Source organism: Meriones unguiculatus, chromosome 9 (genome assembly GCF_030254825.1).
Source record: "Meriones unguiculatus strain TT.TT164.6M chromosome 9, Bangor_MerUng_6.1, whole genome shotgun sequence".
NCBI lineage: Eukaryota > Metazoa > Chordata > Mammalia > Rodentia > Muridae > Meriones > Meriones unguiculatus.
In genome coordinates this window covers 120,061,797-120,088,315 of record NC_083357.1, presented here as the reverse complement: position 1 = coordinate 120,088,315, position 26,519 = coordinate 120,061,797, and the positions used below count along the sequence as shown (strand labels likewise).

Genomic DNA, 26,519 nt, shown 5'->3' with positions numbered 1-26,519 from the left:
TGACAGAACTAAATGTATTGAGAGCATCGGGAAGCTTGTTTCATGGAGAAGAGAGCACAGGCTAAATGCAGCCAACCTGCCTTAGCACAGTTGACTGCATCTATGAGGCACCTTGAGAAAAAGCTTTGGTTGAACAATTTATCCCTTTTAGCTGGGAGAGATCCATTGACTGATATGTTTGTGATTGCCACTATTTTATGTATGCATAAAATGTATATATAAAATAAAACCAGCAAAATAAAATAAATGGTATTTCCAACCCACAGCCAAAGACATCTACAAAGCATTTGTTTTTGTTGTCTGTGAAAGCCAGGTTCAGATATCTGTGGGCCTCAAAAAAAGGAACAGAGAATAAGAAATAAAGAGCCAGAGGAATGTAGGCAGAAGTGAGCAAGAGAGTTGTTGGAGCTGGACTTTTCTGAGGAATATGAAGCTTGTTTATTTAAGACCTTTTGTGGTATTCTCAGCCTGAAATTGCAATGTTGTGCAGCCTGCCCCCTCATATCCATGTGTGCGTGTGTGTGCAAGCATAAGTACACGCACACACATACACACACACATACATACTTGTGAATGAATGCACACACACGTATACACAGACATACATGTATATACACATGCATGCACAATCTAGGAAATAACTCTTGCTCGTTTATAACTCTCTTAAGTGATAATTTTCCTTTGTCTTCAAGTCTAACTACATAGTATAGGAAAATCCTTACCTAAGATATAGTCTAAATTTCTGAAGAAAACTAATTATCTACTACCATCCCTAAAGCTACGTTAAAAAGAAAAAAAATGGAAAAGAGAGAAAAGACTTTCAGAATCAATTTCTTTCCTTTGATGATAGCCTTAGGCCCCAAATCTCATTTTGCAGAGCATCACATTTACTTGTAGTTTTATTTAGCTCAATTCTATGGCCCTAAGTCTCAAGAAAGTCATGTTTTAAATTCAAGAAATTAAATTCTCCATGGACTGATTTCTTTAGAGCTCAGAAAAAACTGTTCTCACAATCTACAGGAGAGCATATTTTTTTTTTCTGTTTCCACAACAGCAGAGAATTGCTGTGTCTCACTGAACTTTCCCCTCCAAGATTCATTAATTAAAACCCATAGATATTCTGGTAAGCAAATATTACCAAAGAGGCCACAGCAAATGATCACAAGACATTCTAGTCAGGAAGTAGATTGCTCAGAAAGACAGTAGTTAGGGATTAGTCAAGCAGTAGTTAGGCAAATGAACAGCTGTTGTTTAAAAAAATAATTAAGTATGGTAAGACACGGGTTTCCATCTAGAAAGGTACTAGGGGCAGAGGCACCCTGGAACTTTTCATGGCAATCAGTGAGTAACTGATGCTAAGCTGATTCATATTCTCACATATGACAGGTAGAGGGCAGCTGTGGTAGACTGGCCAACAGCCTCTCAAAATTGTACACACCCACTGCCCTGAAACCTATGAGCATAACTGTATGGTAAAATAAACTTTATAAATGTGACTGTGTTAAAGGTCTTAAATGAGGATCCTGGATTGGGCAAGTGAGCAAATGAAACCTTTAATGTTCTTATAAAGAAAAGGACCATAGTATCTATGTCAATAGTAGGGTATATAACAAAAAACCACAGTTGGGGTAACACCAAGAATGGTCCATAGGACAAAGAATAATGATGAGAGTTTTTCAGAAAGAAAGAGATTTCTTGCTTGGGGTTTTTAGAAGTCTTAGCCAATATCTTGATTTAGCCTAGTGAAACTGAACTGACACTTCTGACAGCAATGGAGGACTGTTAAAAAAAACAAAACAGTATTATTTAAGAGGGGGTCTAGGTCCTTTCCATGCATGGTCCTTAGTTGGAGTATCGGTCTCTACAGGGTCCCATGGGCCCAGGTGTTTTGGCTGTTGTTCTTGTGGAGTTCCTGTCCCCTTCAGGTCTTTCTATCTTCTTCTTCTTCCACAAGGATTCCAGCGTTCTGCACAAAGTTTGGCTATGAGTCTCAGTATCTCCTTCAATACTCGTGGATAGAGTCTTTCAGAGGCCCACTGTAGAAGGCTCCTGTCCTGTTCCTTGTCTTCTCCAACTTCTGATGTCTATCCTGTTTGCTCTTCTGAATGAGGATTAAGCATCTTCCCTAGGGTCCTTCTTGTTGTTTAGCTTCTTTAAGGCTATAGATTTTAGTATGTTTTTCCTATATTATACGGCTAATATCCACTTATAAATGAGCATATATCATTTGTGCCTTTCTGCTTCTGGGTTACCTCACTAAGGAAGCCCATTGGCTGCTCAGTTTCCAAGTTGGTACCCTAGTAAGGGGTACAGGGGATGTGTCTGACATGAACTCAGTGGCAGGCTCTCTGATCACCTGCCCGTGAGGAGCGCAGCCTTGTCAAGGCACAGAGGAAGATGCAGCAGCCAGCCTTGATGAGGCCTGATAACGTAGGGTCAGATAGAAAGGGAGGAGGTCCTCCTCTATCAGGGGACTAGAGAAAGGGTATAGAGCAAGAAGAGGGATGGTAGGTAGGCCTAGAAGGAGACAAGGGAGGGGGCTGCAGTGGGGATACAAAGTGAATAAATTGTAATAAATAAATATATAAATGAAATTAAATTTTAAAAATGTTATTGTTTAAGCAGCTAAGATTGTTAGACTTTTTTTTAATAGATCCTATGGGAAATATAGACTGTAGATAACTACAAAAGGAGAGTGCTCCATGGTTAAGAACACATACTGCTCTTTGGTTATCACCACTTATGTTGGAGAGCCCACAATCACTTAGAACTCCAATTCCAGGCAATAAGACCCTCTTCTGACCCCCATGGGCAACTGCATTCATGTATTCATGCTCCCAAACGGAAATATGCACATACACATATTTACTTAAAAATAAAAATAAAATAAAATACTTTACAAAGACAGAAGATGAAATTTAGGAATGTATTCTTGTTTTTCAGGACTTGAAACAAGGTAGCAACTAGAATCAGAAACAAGGCAGAGCGGATGTACTTTAAAAGCTACTTTCACACATATTTTTCAGAAGAAGCTTACAAGATCAAGAAAGATTAATAGCAACTTTGCCATAGTCCTGAGGCTTTTAGCATTTAGCTAGATTTCCTGAAGGCCTGCACACCAAGGTAAGGATTAGTTTAGAGAAGGCAGAATGTTACTTGCAGGGGAAGGATCTTTGAGTAACAGAGATTTTCGAGAGTGTGAAGTACACTGGCCCCCATGGGCTTCCAAATCATGTCCTTAAAAGATGTTATCTTTCACACATGCTTTTTTTTTAACTCAACTGTAAATTATTAGTTGTTAAATTATGTTGAAAGAAAATTATAAAAGTTTAAGATCACTTTAGACCACATAGTGGTAAAAAGTTTACTGTTGAGATTAGAGAATACTGCACTTATCATTGCATTATATATTTTCTTTCAAGGAATATGTATCTCTTTCAGAGTGAGAAAACATAGCAGTAGATTTTTGTGTCCATTTGTCTTTACCCCCTCCTTTACTCTGATACTATGAAAATAAACATAAGTATTTTCATATAAAATTCAAAGGGAATCACATTTGTAACACCATCCAAAGGATGCCAGGATTCCTAAGCTTCTAGATATAAGTCCCTATTCTGTATTTGATTCTATTACAGATTTCTTAATTTTAAATTCCTGACTTCTGGATGCGGATATTGTAGGAGAGAAAACAGTGCTCTGCTCTGTCACTTCCTAGCAGAGCAGGTTTGATGATCATTTAATATCAATGAATTCTCTCTACTATTAAGCTGGGATCATGGCATCCACTTCACTACATCTAAATGCTCTTCACAATGGCAAAGACATTATTTAGATGTTTTTAAATCTAGAGATATAGTTAAAATTAAAAGAATTAAGCTGGTACATACCTCCTAATTTATTACTAATTTCTACATAAGCATTATCTTAAAATTATTTTTAATTGTCAGACTATTTATACATACTAGTGAGGCATAATGTGATAAAAGAATACATTTAAACAGTGTACAATGATCTAGTCAGGGTAACCAATATCCCTGTTACCATTTTGCACTTGTGATTTTTCTATATTTGGAGCTCTTGACCTCTCTTTCATTCTTTGTAAAGAAAAAACTAGACTGCTGGAGGTTATGATTACTCTATCACGATGCAGAAAACTTCCTTCTTTGAGGTGTAGGGTTTTATCTTCCACAGATGATTGAGAGCATGCATAATTTATTTCTTTGCCTGGTTTATTTCATTTAACATGGTGTCTTCCAGTTCCATCTACTGTGCCACAAATGACAGGATGTCATTTTTATGATGAATTAATATCTGATATTTATATACATTATGTATGATCTATCTATTCATCTTCTGATAAAGGCTTATATGACACATTTTAGTATAAGTTTCCACAATGTAATGATTATGATGAATAGTGCCCAATAAACGTGAGTATAGATGTCTCTTTAAGTTTACTTAATTTCCTTTGTATATAAGCCAAAGGAATTTTATACAATTTCCTTTGCATTAGGTAACTGGATGTCTGGTATCTCACTTTTAGCAGCTTCCCTAATATGCTCTAAAAACGATCACATTGGTGTTGTGTGCAACGAGAGTGCCATAGTTAACACTATTATCAGAACTGATTATTATTTCCTGTCTTGATAATAGTTATTCTGGTTTTTCTGAGATTATATATTATTGTGATTTTCATTTACATTTTCTAGCTGATCTCTGATTAATATACTTTTTGATATTTTGTTTATTTTTATTCTGAGAAATGTCGAGTCATGTAATTTTCTTACTTTAAAACAAATTATTTGAGTTTTTCTGCTGTACTTTTGCGTTCCTTATATATTTCAGTTTTTAAAAATAATGCCTCCATTTTTTAATTTTTTTCTTTAATTCTTTATTAATTACACTTTATTCACTTTGTATCCCCCCTGTGGTTCCCTCCCTTCTCCCTTTCCAATTCCTCCCTTCCTCCACCCTCTGCATGCATGCCCCTCCCCAAGTCCACTGATAGGGGAGGTCTTCTTTTCCTTCCTTCTGATCCTAGACAATCAGGTCTCATCAGGAGTGGCTGCATTGTCTTCTTCTGTGGCCTGGTAATGCTGCTTTCCCCTCAGGGGGAGGTAATTAAAGAGCAGGCCAATCAGTTCATGTCAGAGGCAGTCCCTGTTTCTATTACAATGGAACCCACTTAGATACTGAACTACCATGGGCTACATCTGTGCAGGCATTCTAGGTTATCTCCATGCATGGTCCTTGGTGGGAGTATAAGTCTCAGGAAAGATTCCTGTGCTCAGATTTTTTGGATCTGTTGCTCTCCTTGTGGAGTTCCTGTTCTCTCCAGATCTTACTGTTTCCTACTTCTTTCCTAAGATTCCCTGCACTCTGCCCAAAGGTTGCCCATAAGTCTCAGCACTGGTAGTCTGCATGGCAGAGCCTTTCAGAGGTCCTCTGTGTCGGGCTCCTGACTTGTTTCTTGTTTCCTTCTTCTGATGTCCATCCTCTTTGCCTTTCTGGATAGGGATTGAGCATTTTAGCAAGAGTCCTCCCTCTTGATTAGTTTCTTTAGGTGTACAGATTTTTTGTAGGTTTATCCTATATTATATGAGTGAGTATATACCGTGTGCATCTTTCTGCTTCTGGGATAGCTCACTAGGGATGATCTTTTCCAGATCCCAACATTTACCTGCAAATTTCATGATTTCCTTGTTTTTTATTGCTGTGTAATATTCCATTGTGTAGATGTACCACAATTTGTGCATCCATTCCTCCACTGAGGGGCATCTGGGCTGTTTCCAGCTTCTGGCTATTACAAATAAGGCTGCTACAAACATGGTTGAGCAAATGTCCTTGTTGTGTACTTGAGCCTCTTTTGGGTATATGCCTAGGAGTGGTATAGTTGGATCTTGAGGAAGTGCTATTCCTAGTTGTCTGAGAAAGTGCCAGAGTGCTTTCTCAGACTGCTTTCCAGAGTGGTTATACAAGTTTACATTCCCACCAGCAATGGAGGAGGGTTCCCCTTCTCCACAACCTCTCCAGCATGTGTTATCACTTGAGTTTTTGATCTTAGCCATTCTGATGAGTGTAAGGTGAAATCTTAGGGTTGTTTTGATTTGCATTTCCCTTATGACTAAGGGTGCTGAACATTTATTTGTTTCTCTGTCTTTTGATATTCCTCTATTGAGAATTCTCTGTTTAGGTCTGTACTCCAATTTTCAATTGAATTACTTGATTTGTTGCTGTTTAACTTCTTGAGTTCTTTATATATACTGGATATTAGTCCTCTGTCAGATATAGGGTTGGTGAAGATTCTTTCCCAATCTGTAGGCAGTCATTTTGTCCTGCCAACAGTGTCCTTTGCTTTACAGAAGCTTTTCAGTTTCATGAGGTCTCATTTATTGATTGGTGCTCTTAGAGCCTGTGCTGTTGGTGTTCTGTTCAGAAAGTTGTCTCCTGTGTCAATGAGTTCAAGGGTATTCCCCACTTTTTCTTCTAAGTGGTTTAGTGTGTCTAATTTTATATTGAGGTTTTTGATCCACTTGGACTTTAGTTTTGTGCAGGATGATAAGTATGGATCTATTTTCATTTTCTACATGTAGATATCCAGTTAGACCAGCACCATTTGTTGAAGATGCTGTCTTTTTTCCATTGAATGGTTTTGGCATCTTTGTCAAAAATCAGGTGTCCATAAGTGTGTGGGTTTATTTCTGGGTCTTCTATTCGATTCCATTGATCCACCATTCTGTTTCTATGCCAGTACCATGCAGTTTTTAGTATTGTTGGTCTATAGTACAGCTTGAGATCAGGGATCGAGATACCCCCTGCAGATCTTTTACTGTAGAGAATTGTTTTAGCAATTCTGGATTTCTTGTTGTTCCATATGAAGTTGAGAATTTTTCTTTCAAGGTCTGTAAAGAATTGTGTTGGTAATTTGATGGGAATTGTAATGCGTTCATTTTTAAGGTGGTAATGAAAACATATTCATTAGTATGGAATAGAAAGTTTTAATTTTCTCTAGCATTCATTAGTGCTTTATAATTATCTTGAAAGTATCAGAAGTTTACAAGTATTCTTTAGTGTGTACATGTGTATGTTATGAAGATGCTTCCATATATTTCATCAAAATATAATAAATTCAAGGGAGACAATGTCAATCTAGTACATTTAATTCTACAAATGTGCCTATTCAATTATTAATGAAGATAAACTAGTATATACTATTTAACTAGTATATACTAGATAACATTTAATACAAAGATGAGTATATCATATGGGCATATAAGTCATAGCACTAAAGTTATATAAATATTTCTTTTAAATTTTTGTGAAACTGAGTATTTTTCTGTTGAGATGTTCAACAATTTTTGAAATTTAATGTTCTATCATTCAAAATGGGTGACACAAGTATCTACCCGAGCTGATTCAAAATTAAAAATAGGAGAGTCAGCAATCACAGCTCTTAGATACATGCTATATACATTCTGAAGCCACCTTAATGTAGAAGAATGGGAGCTACTGTTAATGTTAATTTATTTATTAACTTTACATCCTGATCATAGCCCACTTCCGCCTCTCCTCTTAGTGCCACCCTTTCTCCCCCAGCCTCCTCCCCTATTGTCAAGTAAAAGGGAGCCCTGCTATCCACCCACCCAAGCTCATCATGTCACATGAGGACTGAGTTTGTCCTCTTCCCCTGTGTCCCAGTAAGGCAATCCTGTCAGGGAGAAGTGATCAAAAAGTAGGCAACAGAGTCCATATAGAGACCGCCCCACTCCCCTTACTAGTCTACCCACATGAAACCCGAGTTACCCATCAGCTACATATTTGTAGAGGACCTAGGTCCATACCATATATAGTCCTTTGTTGGTGCTTCAGACTCTACAGGCCCCTTTGGGCCCTGGTAAGTTGCCTCTATTGGCCTTCTTGTGAATGTCTAGTCTTACACCTGTCAGAATGTAGGATAAAAAACTCAAGTGACAGCACATGCTGGTGAGGATGTGGGGAAGGGGGAACACTCTTCCACTGATGGGAGTGCAAACTTGTCCAACCACTTTGGAAATCAATCTAGTGCTTTCTCAGAAAATTGGGAATAGCTCTACCTCAAGACCCAAGCATACCAGTCCTGGCCATACACTCAAAAGATGCTCCACCATACAAGGACATTTGCTCAACCATGTTCATAGCAGCTTTATTGTAATAACCAGAATCTGGAAACAATCCAGATGCCCCTCAACCAAAGGATGGATAAAGAAACTGGTACATTTATACAATGGACTACTACTCAGCTGTTAAAAACAAGGAAATCATAAAATTTGCAAGCAAATGGATGGAAATAGAAAAGAACATTCCAAGTGGTGTAACACAGACCCAGAAAGACACATATAGTATGGACTCATTTGTAAGTAAATTTTAGCCACATAGTACAGGATAAACATACTACAATGTACAGACCCCATGAAGATAAATAACAAGGAAGACCCAAGGGAGTATGCTTAAATCTCACTCAGAAGAGGAAATAAAAAGAAAGAGGTGGTTGATGAAAGGAAACAAGGTAAAAGAGGGAGCACAGAAAGAAATAGAGTGGAGGTCAGACCTGGGGAGGGTAGAGACTGACGGACAGAAGGCCAGCAGAGAAAAAATAAACTGTGAGTCATCTCTGTGACTAGCTGGAGACTCAAGTCAGAATAGGCCTCTGGAAGGTTATGAGGGGCGCTCCTGCTGAGACTCCTAGTAGCAGGGACCATGGAGACTGAAGAGGACGTCCACTAACTAGACAAGATTCCTAATGGAGAGAGGAGCGCATCAACACCCCCCCAAAAAAAAAAACTTACCCTGCAAAGGACAAAGATAGAACAGATAGAGCATAGGTTAAGGGAATGTCTAACCATTGCCTGACCCAACCCAAGACCCATCCCATGAAAGAGAGTCAACCCCTGACACTATTAAGGATACTCTGCTATGCTTGCAGACAGGAGCATATCAGAGTTGTCCTTGGAAAGGTTGCACCCAGCAATGGTTTGAAACAGATGCTAAGACTCATTGTCAAACATTGGATGAAGCATAGGGAGAATAGTGGAAAAGCATTGGGAGGAAGGTTAAAAGGACTTTTAACCTTTTTGATGGTTCTTCTAATACTTGAAAAACGTAACTTTATTTTCTCCGTATTTCCAGAAGTATTTCAAATATTTTCAAGTAGAATTTATTTATCTGGAATGTAAATATAAATGCAAATATATCATTTATAACCCTAGACCACCTTGTGTGGAATTAGCTTACATTAATTTGATTGTGAAAAATCAATACTGTATCTTATTTTGCTCACAATTTAGAAAATGCTTAAGTCAATCGTATCATAGAGTGGAGAGAGACACTCAGAGAATGAAGTTTACCAAATATAGACTCTGGAAATATGTGCAGAATATTTATTTACTTATACTATACAAGTCTCTCAATTCTTAACCACAGGAGATGAATTAAAATAATAGCCATAAGAAAAGATGAAGGACTGAAAATATTTTTACTGAAAAGTCTGCAAAATCTATGCAAAATACATAGTATAAATGGATTAACAAAGTTATAACCACTTATGTCTTTTCTTATACCACTTTTTCATGTTTCATTGATCCTAAGTTGATTTTTATAATAAAAACACTAGTGTAATTAGCACATGTATTATAATGTGCTATAATGACATGGGTTAATAACATGCTCATCCCTCTTCTTGGTACACAAGATAATGATAAATCTTAAAATTAATGGTTTTGGACCTCATAAATTTTTGACAATGATAAAATGAAAGAAATTTAAACATTTTGTTCCTACAAAGTAACAAGTAAAAAAACTTCACATACCAACCCAATGCAAATATATGTTCTTTGGATTATTTGGGTTTCTTTGTTTTTGACACATGAAACTCCAGTTCTTAAGAAGTATCATTTTTCCTTTATTTTTATCCCCAACATAACATCTCTATTGATTCTTTAAGAATTTTACACAATCTACCCCAATCACACTTGCTTCCTAGTCCTTCCAGATGCATCTGCCCACCTTTGTGCCTCCCCAAAGGATAAGAAGTGCATCAAGCCTAATTTGTGTTGCCCATATACTCATTGGAGCCTGGTCAAACTCTCAGTGACCAGCCCCATAAAGGTAACTGAGTCCTTCCCCACTAATCCACCCTTGCCAGAAGCCATCATCTGTGAAGAACTACATTTAAGTATTTTTGTCACAAATGTTAAAGACTCCTCAATAGCTTCCTGTCTAGACTATTTCCTTGTAGGGAGGTGGGGGAGGTTGCCACAGAATTCTTCAATGTCTCATTCTCAATCATGAGTCTGCAGTCATTGATGACACTGCCAAAAGAAGGTTTGTCAGTTATGACATAAACCATTGCCATTAACATGGCCTCTGTTCAATAGCCCTGATCATGGACATCAACATGGTCTCTTTGGGGGCAGCATTGATCATGAACACCAACATGGCCTTTGGCAGCAGCATGAGCCATAGAGGTCTTTCAAGGAGGCTTAATGCAGAAAATGAACCATTTTCCATTTCAGATATTTTGGCTGTTCAGAATGTTGGGGCAGACCCTGCATGAGACCCAGGCTGCTGCACACCACCCTACTGGCCCTGCTCATCAAAGACATGCTCTGTTGTCCACCTCAGCTCTGTTCCTATAACTATTGTTGTATATCTAGTTCTGCCTGTTTCTAGTGCTAAGGCACTGCTCCATTTTAACATCTTTCACTCCTCTGAGGTCCCTGGCGGTTGCTGACAGCTTGAATCCTCTCCTCAGATTGTTTTTTAAAGAGTTTTTAAAGAATTATGTATTTATTATGTATACAGTCGTATAACTGGATCTTGAGGTAATGCTATTTCCAATTTTCTGAGAAAACTCCAGATTGATTTCCAAAATGGTTGTCCAAGTTCATTCCCACCAGCAATCGAGGAGGTTTCCCCATTCTCCACATCCTCTCCAACATATGTTGTCACTTGAGTTTTTGATCTTAGCCATTCTGATGGATGTAAGTTGAAATCTCAGGGTCATTTTGATTTGCATTTTCCTGATGACTAAGGATGTTGAGTATGTCTTTAAGTATTTCTCTGCCATTTTATATTCCTCTGTTGAGAATTCTCTGTTTAGCTCTGTACCCCATTTTAAAATTGGATTATTTGATTTGTTGGTGTCTAATTTCTTGAGTTCTTTATATATTTTGGATATTATTCCTCTATCAGATGTAGGGTTGGTGGAAATCTTTTCCCAGTCTGTAGGCTGTTGTTTTGTGCTGTTGACAGTGTCCTTTGCTTTACAGAAATATTTCAGTTTCACAAGGTTCCATTTATTAATTGTAGATCTTAGAGCCTGAGCTGTTGGTGTTCTGTTCAGGAAATTGTCTCCTGTGCTAATGAGTGTTCTTCCTGCATGTACACCTGCATGCCAGAAGAGGGCACCAGATCTCACTATAGATGGTTGTGAGCCTCCACGTAGTTGCTGGGACTTGAACTCAGGACTTTTGGAAGAGCAGCCAGTGCTCTTAACCTCTGAGCCGTCTCTCCAACCCGTTTTTTTGTTTGTTTGTTTGTTTGTTTGTTTGTTTGTTTGTTTAAGAATTCTAAACAAACCTATTCAGTTTATTTTTTTAAACCACAGAGAAACTGACTTACTTGAAATTGAAGTTGCTTATGCACAATCACCTAAAACACCATAAAAACTCAAAAGGACATGTGAAAAGTCCTTATACAATGCAGTGACAAGGCTGTTCTTATGTTTATACTTCCTTCCCTTAAGATCCATTTACTTTTGTATCTGTAGATTACTTTTAAGAGTTCATCTGGTTTAAATTTCTGTGGTGAGCTGTATGTAACAACATATGCAAAGGGGAAGGCATTTTTTCAAACTTGCAATCTGCAGGAGAGTACTCAGAGAGGGGGTCCATGGTGGCTGAATCATTAAAATTAGAATAAAGACCTCTCTACTTCAAGAGTAATCAGCATTATATTCTCCAGAAAGCCTTCCTGACATTGAGAAATCAGCATGCATGTTCTGGCTGGTTGAACCTAAACCTTCAGTTATACTTTGTATATTTCATATATGGTGACAAGGTTGTGCATAATCCAGTGAAGATCCACATATCTCAGTGATTCAGTACATTCATCTTAAACTATATTTTCACTTAGTATCAACTTACACTTACATTTCATGTTTACTTACACTTCCAACTTCTTTGTTTTTAAGAAAAAGTTACTTGTTAAGTGGTGACTGGATATGCATGTAACAATAAGTAGAGAGACAGAATCTTTGTCCTTCCAAGCTTATATTCAAATGGGGAGAATGAGCCAAACAAAAGACTTTATTGAGAATTTTTTAAACTATGGGTACCCTATAAATTCATAAAATAAGAGGAGAGGCTCTTTGTGTTTAAGCACTGTGATTGTCCGTAGCATTGTGAGGAAACATGTATACCTATGGAGATGAGCATCAGAATGAATACGGAGTATAAAAGCTGTGTCATGAGTACAGCAGTGATGAGCAAAGGAGGAGAATAGGCTATCTAGAAACAAATGAAGACAAAGATGAAACACAAGATGGAATTTTGAATGAGATGTGATATTATCTAAATTTTGCCTCCAGTGGTATGGCTAAGATGTTGAGGTATGCAAAAAGGAACAAAGTGAACCTCAAAGAACCCATTAGTTACTACTTCATTGGTCCACATGGTGGAATGGTGAGTGAGTTGAAGTGAAGATGATGATTGTGACTCTATTGAGTGTATGTCTTGAAAATAAATGGAGCAGTCTATATGGGGTTTACAGAAAGAATGAGCATAGTATGATTCCAAATATTTGGACCAGAAGAATGATAAAGGAGTTGCTTTTCTAGAGTTGGGAAAGATTAAATGAAGGCCATGTTTAAGAAGAAAAATAGTAGTTCAGTGCAGGCCATATAAATGAGATACCAAGTGTTCATCTTTGTAGAGCTAGCAATCTATCTTGTTCTCCAGTTAATGGAAGTTACACACTAATGTCCACGTTGTAGAAGCTTTATAAAAGCATGTATTGTTGCATTAATTAGAGATGACAATTGTGGGGACAAAACTATGCTCAGAGAGTATAAATAAAATGCTGAAGGAGTCATACAGTAGATTTTTTTTCTCACTCAGGTTGTGGTTTTAGCCAATACTTTATTGCATGGATGAGTGTGATGATCCAACAGTTAAAATTTTCCAGGCAGAGAGAAGAACAAATGTAAGCCCCTGGGAACCATGCATCTCCTAGAAATCTTACAGAACAGCAATGGAACAATCCATTGCCTTTCAGCAGAGCGGTGTTTCTATGGAACTTTACATGCTGGGAGTATTTACTACTCACAGGCTCAGTAACATCTGAGAGGGAGGATGCCATAAGTATGGAGGCCAAGAAATACAGGGATAATTCACAAGTCCACTCATACGTTGACTAAGAGGTAGTGAAGAAATGTACCAGAGAACATATACTGTGGTATTAAAAACATTGACGTGGCAAAAGAACGTACAAGGTATGAGTTAACGGTCTAGGGAAGGTACTAATAGCTGACATTTGTTTTATACTCTGTGATACTCAGGCACTGTGATAGTCTGCATTTTGGTGAGAATTGAACAGATACTGTTATCTCCATTTAAAATATGCAAAACTTGAGCCCCCCCAAAAAAAAACAACTAAAAGTGACTTCAGAGATCACTATACACTTAAGAAGAAGAAGAAGAAAGAAGAAGAGGAAGAGGAAGAGGAAGAAGAAGAAGAAGAAGAAGAAGAAGAAGAAGAAGAAGAAGAAGAAGAAGAAGAGCACTAGAAATTGAAGTTCACACTGCTAAGAATTTGGTCAGAAAAACCCTTCCTAAATAGTCTAAATAGTCTCCCCTCCCCTCCCCTCTCTTCCCCTCTCCTCCTCTCCTCTCCCCTCTCCTCCCTTCCTCTCCTCTCCTATTCCCTCTCCTCCTCTCCTCTCCCTCCTATTTTTCCTCCCTCCCATATTTCTTTTTGCTTTATCTAAAGTCAAAGGTGAAATTTATAACTCCGAAGAGATTCTGAGACCTGAAGAAGCCTTGTCTGTAATTCTCCTTACTTTTGTGCACTGGCCTTAAAGGAGATTTCTCTCCGTCTCCGCGCTGCTTTTTTATCACAGCTTAAGACAGCAGATGGCTCTCTTGCGTTTTCTTTCACCTATTTCTATATGTAAACAGCCAAGAAGCCATTGGGAGAGGAAGAAGAAAATGCCTGGATTAAGCGAAAAGACCCTGATTACCCAATGCTGCTCTCCTCTTCAAGCTCTCTTGAAATAGGAAGCCACATTGAATAGATTGGGCCGCATGGGGTTGAGAAATTTCGCTGTCTGAATATATCCCGAGACTCTGAAATCGCTGCTCTACTTGCTTCTTCAAAGGTCGGGATTGAAAAATCGAGCAAGCAGGACGCTTTTCCGGTATTAAACAGTTAAAAAGCTTCGGCCTCGAGGAGCGTTATTACAGTCAGTGGAAGCTGTGATGATTAATCTCCTTTCCAGTTAAAAAAAAAAAAAAAAAAAAAGCGGAAAACTGCTTCAGACTGGCTTCTTTAGGGACCGGTGGAGGTGGCTGGGCAGAGTCACTGTCCGAGGTGTCGAACCTCAAACTTGGTCGTGCTTGTGGAGAGGGGGTGACCTACAAAGCCCCAAATCTGACTTCCCTAGTAACAGACCCGGTCAGATTGGGGAAAATGACTGCAACCTGGGGGAGAAGGAGAGCAGGGAACACAGCTGTGATAACAAAACTCTCAATCCCATTCAAGGTAGTAAAAACGAGGTGTTGGTCGGTGGAGTTGTAGTAAATTTAAAAGGTCATAAATACTTCTCATCTCATCTTGCTCTCTGAAAAAGAAATCACTACAAAAATCTTTAGGGAAATCTGTTTGCTTTAATCATGAAGTCGTTCAGAAATTCCAACCTAGAACTTTTCAAATGTCTAAATGGCTTCTTTGCAGTAATGGCTCTCAGTGGGGTTCTTTCCCTAATGATTTAGCAAAAGAACAGCCATACTTTTATCTGTGTTTCATCAGGGCTGCTCATATCTCTTAGCCCACCTTTTCTCTTTGTGAGCCATGACATTGCTTCACAAATATACACTCAAAATAAATTGGTCCTCAGTTCTGTCTTTAAACTCATAGGTGACAAAACAATGCAAATTTTTGACCAAAAACTCTAAAATATTCCTCTTAATAATTGTGATGTTTGTAGATGTAACAGCTAAATGATGGAAATAACCTTACAGGGCATATCTCTTAATATTAAAAATGATATCATCTTAAACCTGCCATTACCTGCACTGGATCCAAATCTATACACTCCCATTACAGCAAATGCTCCTCCCACATCTCTAGTAATCAAGGTGTGAACTAAAGCAATAACAGTGAAAGAAATAGAACTCCTTACAAAGGGATGATAAGGATGAGTTGTGGAGAGCAGAAGTCCAGCATCCCTAGAATGCATTCTAGGCTGCATGTACTTCCCCATTTGCCTGGTGATGAATCTTTGTAGTACTTTATGACTATTCCTCAGGCACCCCCTCCAAAGTACATTTTTGTTCAAACCTGCTGCAGAGAGTGCCTGTGTTCTGCTCCTCTTCTTTCTGGTTTTCAAGTAGTCCTTGGAGAAGCCAACCAATGACTGCCAAAACATTCTTCCTCTGTGTCCACATTGGATGGTGAGAAACTGTTTTAGCATTCCTTTCTCCTTGCCTTCCTGGGATGACAGGCAAAATGAGAGAGAGAGAGAGAGAGAGAGAGAGGGAGAGAGAGAGAGAGAGAGAGAGAGAGAGAGAGAGAGAGAGGATCTAATGCTTGGTTCAGTTGCTGGAATGCATCCTAAAAACTACAACCACAAACTGTTCATCCAAAGCATGAAGAGCTTCTCCCCAGCCCTTCTTTTCATCCCTTTCTTAGCCCTTCACATTTTTAATATCCAAGGAAGAAAGATGTCAGGTACAGGCAGGACACCGAAGGAAGGAGACATAAAGTATCATATTTTAATTTCAGATCCAGCTCAAGTGGCTTTGCTCTGACAGTGCTGTTCCAAAGAAAAGCAGAGCTCATGGTAGCATGCCCTCAGGATGGCTGCTTTTTTCTATCCGTGAGCGCTGCAACAGACCCTTTCTGCACCTCATGCTAATCTTTGTGCTAAGATTTCCTCAATGTTCTCCCAGGTGGTTAGCCTAATCCAGCCCCAGTGTCGAACCTCTGCAGAGGCTGTCCAGCTCCTCTTCTGCTCTCTGGGGAACAGAACTGAAAGCTGTTTCCACTGTTCTCATTAGAAGAGATTATCTATCTTTTCTCCCCTGGTCCTTCTGCTCACTGTTGACGGTTCAAAATGATAAACCTACCCTTCTTGGCAGCAGAAGAGTCTAACAAGTTTGGGTGACTAGGTGAGAAGTGGAGGTGCCTCTCTCTCAAGGCTCACTCTCCTCCAGCCACCTCCAGCCTCCTCTAGCCCCCTCCATGGGGTGGGGATGCTTTGATGCTGGAGGGATCATTCAGAATAGAAACCATTTCACCTGTCAACTGCTGCTGAGAGTTTTCTGTGGACTCTAGAACCCTAGCTAAGCTGTGGCAGCCCTGGAAACACGCGAGTTTCATTTGAGCCAAAGCGCACGGATATTCCTTCAATTCCACCTCCTTAGGTTCAGCGGCTTGGCATCCCACCCTGTGCAATTCATTTTATCTTTCTCTCATTATTATTATTTTAAATCATTACTGCATATACTTTTTTTTCCCTGAAGACACATCGGAGGGGGACCACATAGTTGGGAGGGGGTTGTGGGGTGGGAATGGAGCGCTTTGATTAGAGAGCTCAGGGGAGAAGATTGCTCTCTCCAGATGCTGATTTCCAAAGCACTTGACAATCACAGGCAGAAGCAGACAGCGGACGGCTGTGGCCGCACCTGCCCGAGGGCAGCTCAAGCAGGGCATTGAGACCTGCCCATCGCGCCTGGGGACCCACAAATGCGCTGAGACACGGCCGCGACCTGTCCTCCTCCCCTCCATCCTGTGCCCAGGAAGGAAGCCCTCCAATCTGCCAACCTCTCACCCACCCGAGAGGCAGACAGGGCAAGCCAGCTGAGCTAGTGGTGGTGGCGACCCGAGAGTGCTCCAGCGACACGAGGTGACTGTCAGCCACAGCCCTCTGGACTTCCAGCCGCGACCTCCAGTTCCCCGGACTGTCCCTGCTGTGTCCGGGTAGCATCTACGCGCCCGGTCCGAGCTCAGCATACTGGGCGATGGGTCCTAGTGGGGACTGACCACCCTTACCTCTGTCCCTAGCCCCTCCAGACCGCCCCTCCCTCCGCTTCCCTTGGGGCGAGGAGCTGTCTGCGCCGCCCCTTTTCTCTCCAGTGCCCCGGCTCCCCTTGCTTCTGTCCCTCCCTCCCCGGGACCCATTCCCCGGGCCACCATGGCCGCGGCCATAGCCAGCGGCTTGATCCGTCAGAAGCGGCAGGCGCGGGAGCAGCACTGGGACCGGCCCTCTGCCAGCAGGAGGCGGAGCAGCCCCAGCAAGAACCGCGGGCTTTGCAATGGCAACCTGGTGGATATCTTCTCCAAAGTGCGCATCTTCGGCCTTAAGAAGCGCAGGTTGCGGCGCCAAGGTCTGTGTGGGTCACGGTGGGGAGGTGCGCCTCGGATGGGATGGCTGGCTGGCATTTTACCGCCTGGATAGAAACGCGTTGGGCTCCCCTTGCTCTTTCTTCCCCTTGTGTTTCTGTCCACCCTTCTCCAATCCTCTGATCTCCCTCCAGAGCGCCAGAGCGCCTTCCCAGGGTAGCTGCGAATCTGATCCCAGGCAACCTGTAGCCAGCCACTGGGAACTCAACCCGCCCAGAGCTCTCAAATTGGTTCTTCTGTAAGCAGAGCTCCAGAAAATCTGTTTGTACTCTTCCTCCAGAGGTTGGGGCTCTTCAGAGCACAGTATCCGCAGGATGGGGTCTTCCTTCTGCGGTGCCTCAGGTCACAGGCATTGTCCCCTAGTCACATAGGAGATGTCAGGAAATGGTGTGTACCCAGCCTCGCTTGTTATCTTTAGTCTCCTGAAAAACTGCTTGGTTCATATCTCTTATTTGAAAGGGACCCTCAGCTGGGACTAACGTAAAAAGAAGTGAGCAGCACTGTGGGAAGGGCAGGGTGGGGACAGACAGACTGATGTTTGCACAGGGTTAGGTCAGTGAAGAGTTAATGGAAAGCTGGTTTTCAAGCGGCATTGTCCCACCTCCTGTCACCCACATCTGAGACCTTTAGTCAAATCTTGTCTGAGTACAGGGTTACCCTCAGAATGAATATGATTGGGCCTGCTGGGGAAGTATGTATTCTTGTTTTGTCTGCTTTAACTGATAAATTAGCAAATTCTATGAAACCGGAACAGTTACAAGGCAAAGACAGCTAACATAGCGCCTTTACTCTGTGTGATATTACTATTATATTTTGAGAAAGAGCTAGTGCCCCTCATGACCTTCTGCCGCCTCTAAAATGCCAGTCTCTACCCGAGAGATGGAACTTGGCCCTCTGAGCCCCCTTCTCCACACCCAGTTACAATGGGTGGCAGTTTTAGGTGCACATGGGGTGCTCGGAGGGCAACATAGGGCGCTTGCTCTACCTAACCAGGTGGGCAGGAAACAGAACATATTTACATTAATGGTTGTCTGTGTTTGCTCAGCGCAAAACAGTCTCCCAGCCCAGCTGTGTTTGCTTTCAATGTCCTGTTGTTCCAAAGACAAGGAAGAGAAACATTTGAAAAGTCTGGGTTTCTGTGGGGATTTGTATGTATCCACACCTTTACCCAACCATGACCAAAAGTTTTCATGCTTCTTTTAAGGCTAATACTGAAAATGAAAAAGATAAATGAGTGTGGCAATGAAATATTTTTAGGTAACTTGCTGTTGTTGTCATCAAGCTCAAAAGAACACATGTAACATATGCCCTCATGCACATTCTACAAGCAATGCGATGTATACCTGTAGCAAAGAAAAACTTCCTCATAAAGGTGGGACAAGGAGCTTTCAGAGCAGAGTGACAGCTATGAAGAATAATTGTCGTTTACACTTTATTCAGGAACCTTATCCAAGATATTTCTCATTTCAGTATTCTGGTCACTATTTATACCATGTCCCCCATCACCACAGGGTCTGCTTCTGACTTTATCAGATAGATTATTCATTGGAACACAGTTTTCACAGCAGGAAGCTCTGAAATTGCCATCTGTTAACGTGCAATGGGTATATTCTCTCCTGAGAAAGATTATCTTAGTACAAACACTGCTGAACAGAGCTAAAATCTTAGAGGGTACATTCCGAAAATACGTAACAATTAGATTATTTTATAAATTGTGTCTTTTGTGTTCTATTGGGTGATTTGGGAGAGGTTACTTGACATGTGATGAATTTCAAGATTTTTTTTCTAGTCTGGAAAGATACTTGGTCTCTCTAATAGTCATTTTCTTTATTTTCAATATTGACTATTTCTTCAATATTCGTAACTCTGAGCACACACACTCACACACACACAGACACCACTTAATAGTCTGCAAGAAAGCTACATTGGGAATATGTTGTCACTTTGTGCTGAGAGAGTGTAAGAAAAAAATAAGATTAATTTATAGAGAATATTTTCTTTTATTCCTCTGTTTCATCACCTAAATATATGTTCTTTAGTGAAGAAAAACATAGATACAGTTAGATACGTAGGGAAAAAAGAGGCATAGAAACTTAAAGCACACCCTCAAGGAGTGTATGCATTGATGCCTTAAAAGAAGAACTCTATATTTTGTGTTTTGGAGAAAAACAATAAACATTTCTTTTTTGTTGTTGTTGTAAAAAAGATATATATATGTATATATATATAAGATAATTTATTTTATATAATTTTTTCATTTATTATAATTTATTCAAATTGCATCCCAGCTGTGGCCCACTCCCTCATCTCCTCCCAATCCCATCCCCCCTCTCTCTTCTCCCCCTATGCCCATCCCCTATAAACATTTCTTAAGTTCAGGGTTTTAATTTTTCCTCCTTTAATGTTTTTTAGCTGGTTATGGTAGCACACACCTGTAATGAAAGAACTTGGGAGTTGGAGACAGTGTGATCAACACCAGTCCTAACTATATGAAATCTTCTTTCAAAAGAACAATAAGCAGAAAACTGATATTAGGTAGTATTTTAGGTAGTAATTTCTGTATTGTCAAATGTATTAAACTAGAGTCCCACTTCCCAAACCTGATTGTATGCTGTGATTTGTTCCTAAGCAGTCTGTAGAATGGCTATAGAATGACAGGTGCTAGGACTGTTCTACCTTTCCATATTTCTCTAGTCTGCCTTTTTACCAGCCCTTTTACCCTTTCACCTTCTTTGACTTTAAACAGAATTTAGCATCTTGTAAATTGGCAATTTGAATGTGTTTCTTTCATAGATGTATGTTTATGTGGATGTGTGCATTTCTGTATGCATAATTGTGTATGTGTGTCTACAGTTACATGTTAGAATTAATCTTATTCCAGAAAGCTCAGAGGAAATGCCTTCTGAGAAATCTTCACTCACTTTATCATGTTAAAATAGCCTTAAGTGGGATTTTAAAATTTCTCATTGCTGTGTATAACTGGTAATAATTGTTTAGCATACATTTTCAGTTTACTCTGCTTAAGAAGAAAAATCTGTTTTCTTCAGATTTCAAATCTTGATAGAGTGTTAGCTGGGCCCTGTGGTGCTCATTTCTGTCATTTAACTGGAGGAAAAAAGAGATCCAAACTAAAGAACTGTCCCTGATCTTCAGTGTTCTAACTAAATCATACTAAAATCAAAGCTCCTTTAAAATGTTCGTGGTTTTTTTGTTTGTTTGCTTGTTTTTACTTTGCCTTAACAAATGCATGGATATAATCTGTTCCTTGTCAATGGGGTTTTAGTGAGTTATTCACAAGAAATCAAGAATATCAATTACCTCATTTTAATTCATGGATAATACATAAGAGCACATTTAAAGTATATGCTAACTACATAAAGAAAGAGAAAAACACAGAAAACAAACACTTGAGATCTTTACAGAAAAATTAAAACAGAAAATAAAGATAAAGATTTTATTCTAAATGTATTACACTTCTGCCTTTAAATGTTAAAATAAGCAAGAACTTGTCTGTAGTATAATATAGCTCTTCAAAATTATCTGTGTGGCCTGTGTAATTGTTTCTTGCAGGTTAATATTTTACTTGCACTTTTTCCTAGGATCACAGAAGTTGCAAGGTAGCCTAAAATTTTAGAAATTAAAACTGTGCTACTTAAATTATATTTTCAAGTTAATCTGTGTTCTAAAAAGCAAAACAGGGAACAGAACAGGAGCCTATCACAGAGTACCACTGAAAGACTACCCACCAGGGTATCAAAACATATGCTGAGACTCATAGCTAAGCTTTGGGCAGAGTGCAGGGAATCTTATGAAAGAAGGGAGAGATAGGAAGACCGGGAGGGAACAGGAGTCCCACAAGGAGATCAACAGAACCAAAACATCTGGGCCCAGGTGTCTTTTTTGAGACTGATACTCCAAACAAGGACCATGCATGGAGATAACCTAGAACCCCTGAACAGATGTAGCCCATGGCATTTCAGTGTGGTTCCCCAGCAATAGGAACAGGGACCTTTTCTGGCTTGTACTCATGAGCTGGCTCTTTGATCACCTACCCCTGACGGGGGAGCAGCCTTACCAGGGAGAAAGACAATGTAGCCAGTCCTGAGGAGACCTGATAGACTAGGGTCAGATGGAAGAGGAGGACCTCCTCTATCATTGGATTGGGGGAGGGGCATAGGAGAAGAAGAGGGAGAAAAGTGGGATTTGAAAGGGATCTGGGAGAGGGCTACAGCTGGGATACAAAGTGAATAAACTGTAATTAATAAAATCAAAATTTAAATTAAAAAAGAAATAGCAAGCAGAAAAAAAGCAGAAATGCATAAATATCTACAGAGACAAAACACCTCTCCTTAAGTATGACAGTGAAAACCCTTGGTCTTCTAAGAAATGAGAAGAAGCTTCCTCCTTATAAACCACCATGCACGAAATAACACAGACGATAGCATAGGACCTCCGTGTTTATGCTGCTATCTCAGACCAGCTGTCCTGTGCACAGGCTTATGGAAACTAGAGCAAGAGAACCTTTTTCCTCTGAAGTACATTTCTTTCCTTTTGGAACTATTTCAAGTACATTTTCTTGTTATTATTGTTGTTTATGTTTTTGTGTTCTGAGACCACAGGAATCTTCCTACACTTATTTTGATAAAATTTAATGTTGTTTGATAACCAGAGTTCTTCTATCTTTTGTTAGTTGTACTATGAATACAAAACTCATGCTGCTTCTTATTAAAATGTTTAATTGTATTTTTAAATGGCTATTTAAAGATATTATAAGAATATTACTGAATTATGTTTCTTAATGACTTTCTTGTTTTGGTTTCAACAATTCATGTTTATTGTAGATTTCTAAGAGTAATCATTGCTTCAGTAAATTAAAATTAGTCTAATGAAGTAAAAGTAATTGCTAGATTAAGATATATATGACTATTAAAATATGTTTTCTTCTGGGTTGAATTATAGTCATAGAGTCAAACTTACATATACTTGAGTCATTAATTTTCATGGCCATGTCTTTTTTACTTTTTTAACATGAAGTCAACCCAAGACTCACCAGAACTTCTCTGCCTGCTCTCCCATGGGTATCATAGTAAATTACAACTTCTTCTTTATATTTAAAATTAATGACATTTTCGGGATGATGTTACATATAGCTACAGATTTCTGTGGAGTTAGGTTGATGTTAAAAAAATACTTTTATACTTGTATTTTTATTTTTTAATTTATTTTATTTTTATGATAGACAAAGTATTCATATTAATAGAAAACCATTTTTTTCTTGGAAGTAGTGTGGTGTTGGGTATTGAACCCAGAGACAATCACACACTGGACAGGCAACCTATACCTAGCAATATCTCTAGTACAGTGTTTATTTTTTTTTTATTTTTTATTTTTTATTTTTTTTATATCAGTTACATTTTATTAACTCTGTATCCCAGCCGTGGCCCGATCCCTCATTCCCTCCCAGTCCCTCCCTCCCTCATCTCCACCGTGCCCCTTTCCAAGTCCACTGATAGGGGGGACCTCCTCCCCATTCATCTGATCCTGTTTTATCAGGTATCTTCAGGACTGGCTGCAAAGCCCTCCTCTGTGGCCTAACAGGACTGCTCCTCCCTTCGGGGGTGGGGAGACCAAAGAGCCAGTCATTGAGTTCCTGTTAGAAATAGTCCCTGTTCCCCTCACTTTGGGAAACCAATTGGTTACTGAGCTACCACAGGCTACATCTGAGTGGAGGTTCTAGGTTATATCCATACATGGTCCTTGGTTGAATGTCAGTCTCAGAAAAGACCCTGTGCCCAGATATATTTGGTCCTTGTGGAGCTCCTATCCTTTCCCCATCAGACTAACTCCCCTTCTTTCTTATGATTCCCTGTACTCTGCCAAAGGTTTGGTCATGAGTCTTTGCTTTGAAAACACTGCTAGTTAGAGTCTTTCAGATGCGCTCAGTAGACTCCTGTCATACGTTCAATGCACATCCCATCTGTCTTTCTAAATGAGGATTGATCATCTTACCCCATGTCCGTTCAATTGATTATCTTTTTTAGGTGTATAGATTTCATTATGTTTATCATATCTTATAGGTCTATATAAGTGAGTATATCCCATGTTTGTCTTTCTCCTTCTGGGATATTTCACTCAGAATGATCTTTTCTAGATCCCACCATTTGCCTGCAAATTTCATGATTTCCTCCTTTTTGATTGCTGAGTAGTATTCCATTGTATAAAAATACCACAATTTCTGTACCCATTCCACTGTTGATGGACATCTGGGTTGTTTCCAGGTTCTGGCTATTACAAATAGAGCTGCTATAAACATGGTTGAGCAAGTGTCCTTTTTGTGTACTTGAACAAACTTTGGGTATATACCTAGCAGTGGTATAGCTGGGTCTGGAGGAAGCACTATTCCTATTTGTCTTAGAAAGCGCCAGATAGCTTTCTAGAGTGGTTGTACCAGTTTACATTCCCACCAGCAGTGGAGGGGGGTTCCCCTTTCTCCACAACCTCTCCAGCATGTGTTATCACTTGAGTTTTTCATCTTGGCCATTCTGATGGGTGTAAGTGCTGGACCAACTGGATGTCTACATGCAGAAAAAATGAAAATAGATCCATATTTATCACCCTGCACAAAACTAAAGTCAAAGTGGATCAAGGACCTCAACATAAAACCAGATACCCTAAATCAATTGGAAAAAAAAGTGGGGAACAGCCTAGAACTCATTGGCACAGGAGACAACTTCCTGAACAGAACACCAACAGCACAGGCTCTAAGAGCAACAATCAATAAATGGGACCTCATGAAACTGAAAAGTTTCTGTAAAGCAAAGGATACTGTCATCAAAACAAAACGACTGCCTACAGATTGGGAAAGAATCTTCACTAACCCTTTATCTGACAGAGGACTAATATCCAGTATATACAAAGAACTAAAGAAGCTGAAAAGCAGCAATCCAAGTAATCCAATTAAAAAAATGGGGAACAGAGCTAAACAGAGAAGTCTCGACAGAGGAATATCGAATGGCAGAAAAACACTTAAAGAAATGCTCATCCTCATTAGCCATCAGGGAAATGCAAATAAAAACGACCCTGAGATATCACCTTATACCCATCAGAATGGCCAAGATGAAAAACTCAAGCGATAACAGATGCTGGAGAGGTTGTGGAGAAAGGGGAACCCTCCTCCACTGCTGGTGGGAATGTAAACTGGTACAACCACTCTGGAAAGCTATCTGGCGCTTTCTAAGACAAATAGGAATAGTGCTTCCTCCAGACCCAGCTATACCACTGCTAGGTATATACCCAAAGTTTGTTCAGTGTTTATTTTTTAAATTTGAGAGAAGCTCTCCCTATGCTGCTCATGTTGGCTTTGAACTCACTCTCTAGCTCTTGATGGTTTTGGACTTGCTGTTTTCTATATCAACTGATCAAGTCCTGGATTAATGGCTGGAGAGACCATGTCTAGCCCATTTGATATTTTGATACATATAAACACCGTTTAAGTTATATTAAGAATATTGAACTCCTGAAACATGTATTATTTTTATAGCGAAGATATTTAAAATGTTCTCTGTTAGCTCTGAATTTACAGTACTTTATCATATAATCTATAGTCATCCCACTGTGCAATAGTTCACCTGAACTCTTATTTCTATTTTGACTGCATCTTAGTTCCAAGTGCTTAATCTTTTCCCCGTCCTCATCTTTTTAGCCTTTATGAAACAAGTTTTTTATATTGCTCATGTGATAAGATCCAACGAGACATTATACTATACATACGGTTAGTGAATTTAGCAAAATTATCTCCAGTTCTATCTAAGATGTCACAAATGAGAAAGTGTTCTCCATTTCTTGTGGCTGAATAGTTTTGCATTTGATATATATACTACATTTACTTCATTCATATCAAGTGATCGACATGGATTGTTTCAGTGTCTTGGTTTCTATGACTAGAGCAGCAACACATGTACAGATGTCTTCCATTCTTCCTAATCTCAGCCTGAGAACACTGTTCTACAAACTTATCACAAACATTCTTTTCTTCCATGCAAAATAACAGTTACATGTTTCATTTGCTTAATTTTAAAAATGTCCCAATTTAAATGTGGGATTTTCAATATGATTTATCTATTTACGTTTGAAAATGTTTTTCCTTTGGTTATACTCTTCATATACTTCACAAATGATGAGAAACTTTTAGCTTTAAGGCCTATGATAGTTGTGTATTCTAAATTGCATATAATACTCTCGAGATTGTTGTCTTAACACTCAGAAGCTAGAGAAATGCAACACTAACAGTCGGCTTAAATATGTAAGAGAGTATTTTAGAGAGGTTACTACAAAGCAAATCACAATGCTATCTGGACCAAAAAGCCACTAATTGAATGGCAATATCTGCAATGACTCCTATCTTATTAAGAACCTCTGGTCCTGTGACTAACCCTTTATTTAGTGTTCCATGGAGTAAAAACTATAGAGAATGACAAGAAACTAGATATTATTTCTAAGCTATTTTATCACAGTTACTTATCAATAGTTGGGGAAAATATCTTTTTTCATAAGGTCATTCGATATTGTGAAATACTTTTTGCAGAATGTGTCTTACCCTGTGCTTCCATGTCTTTCATGTTGATAGATATTGGTGTGAGTAGAGAAGACCATCAGTCAAGAGCCAGGGCCTCAACCATGACCAATATACAACCTCTTGACTCTTCTGCCTTCACCAACTCTTTACAGTCTTGTATTTCTTTATGATATTTTAAGTTCTTTATTAATGGAAGTCACATAACTGCAGGTAATAATAGAAGACACAATATGTACATCTGTGGATGAGGTTAACTGAAATCCAGTTGCTGTTTCTGCATTGAGAA

The 26,519-nt window shown here is 39.3% G+C and overlaps 1 protein-coding gene across 4 annotated transcripts in view; it reads left to right on the top strand.

Moving 5' to 3' along the window:
* The window catches only part of Fgf14 (fibroblast growth factor 14), a 696,687-nt gene that overhangs the window by 455,621 nt on the left and 214,547 nt on the right, over positions 1 to 26,519 (top strand). Inside the window, exon 1 of one of the 4 annotated variants that reach the window (XM_060391673.1) lies at positions 16,910 to 17,642. The exons of the other annotated variants lie outside the window; for them this stretch is intronic. Within the exon in view, the coding sequence (XP_060247656.1) occupies positions 17,450 to 17,642 (193 nt within the window). The 5' untranslated portion in view covers positions 16,910 to 17,449. Of the gene's footprint in view, positions 1 to 16,909; positions 17,643 to 26,519 lie in introns of those variants that run through there. 4 annotated transcript variants of the gene reach the window in all.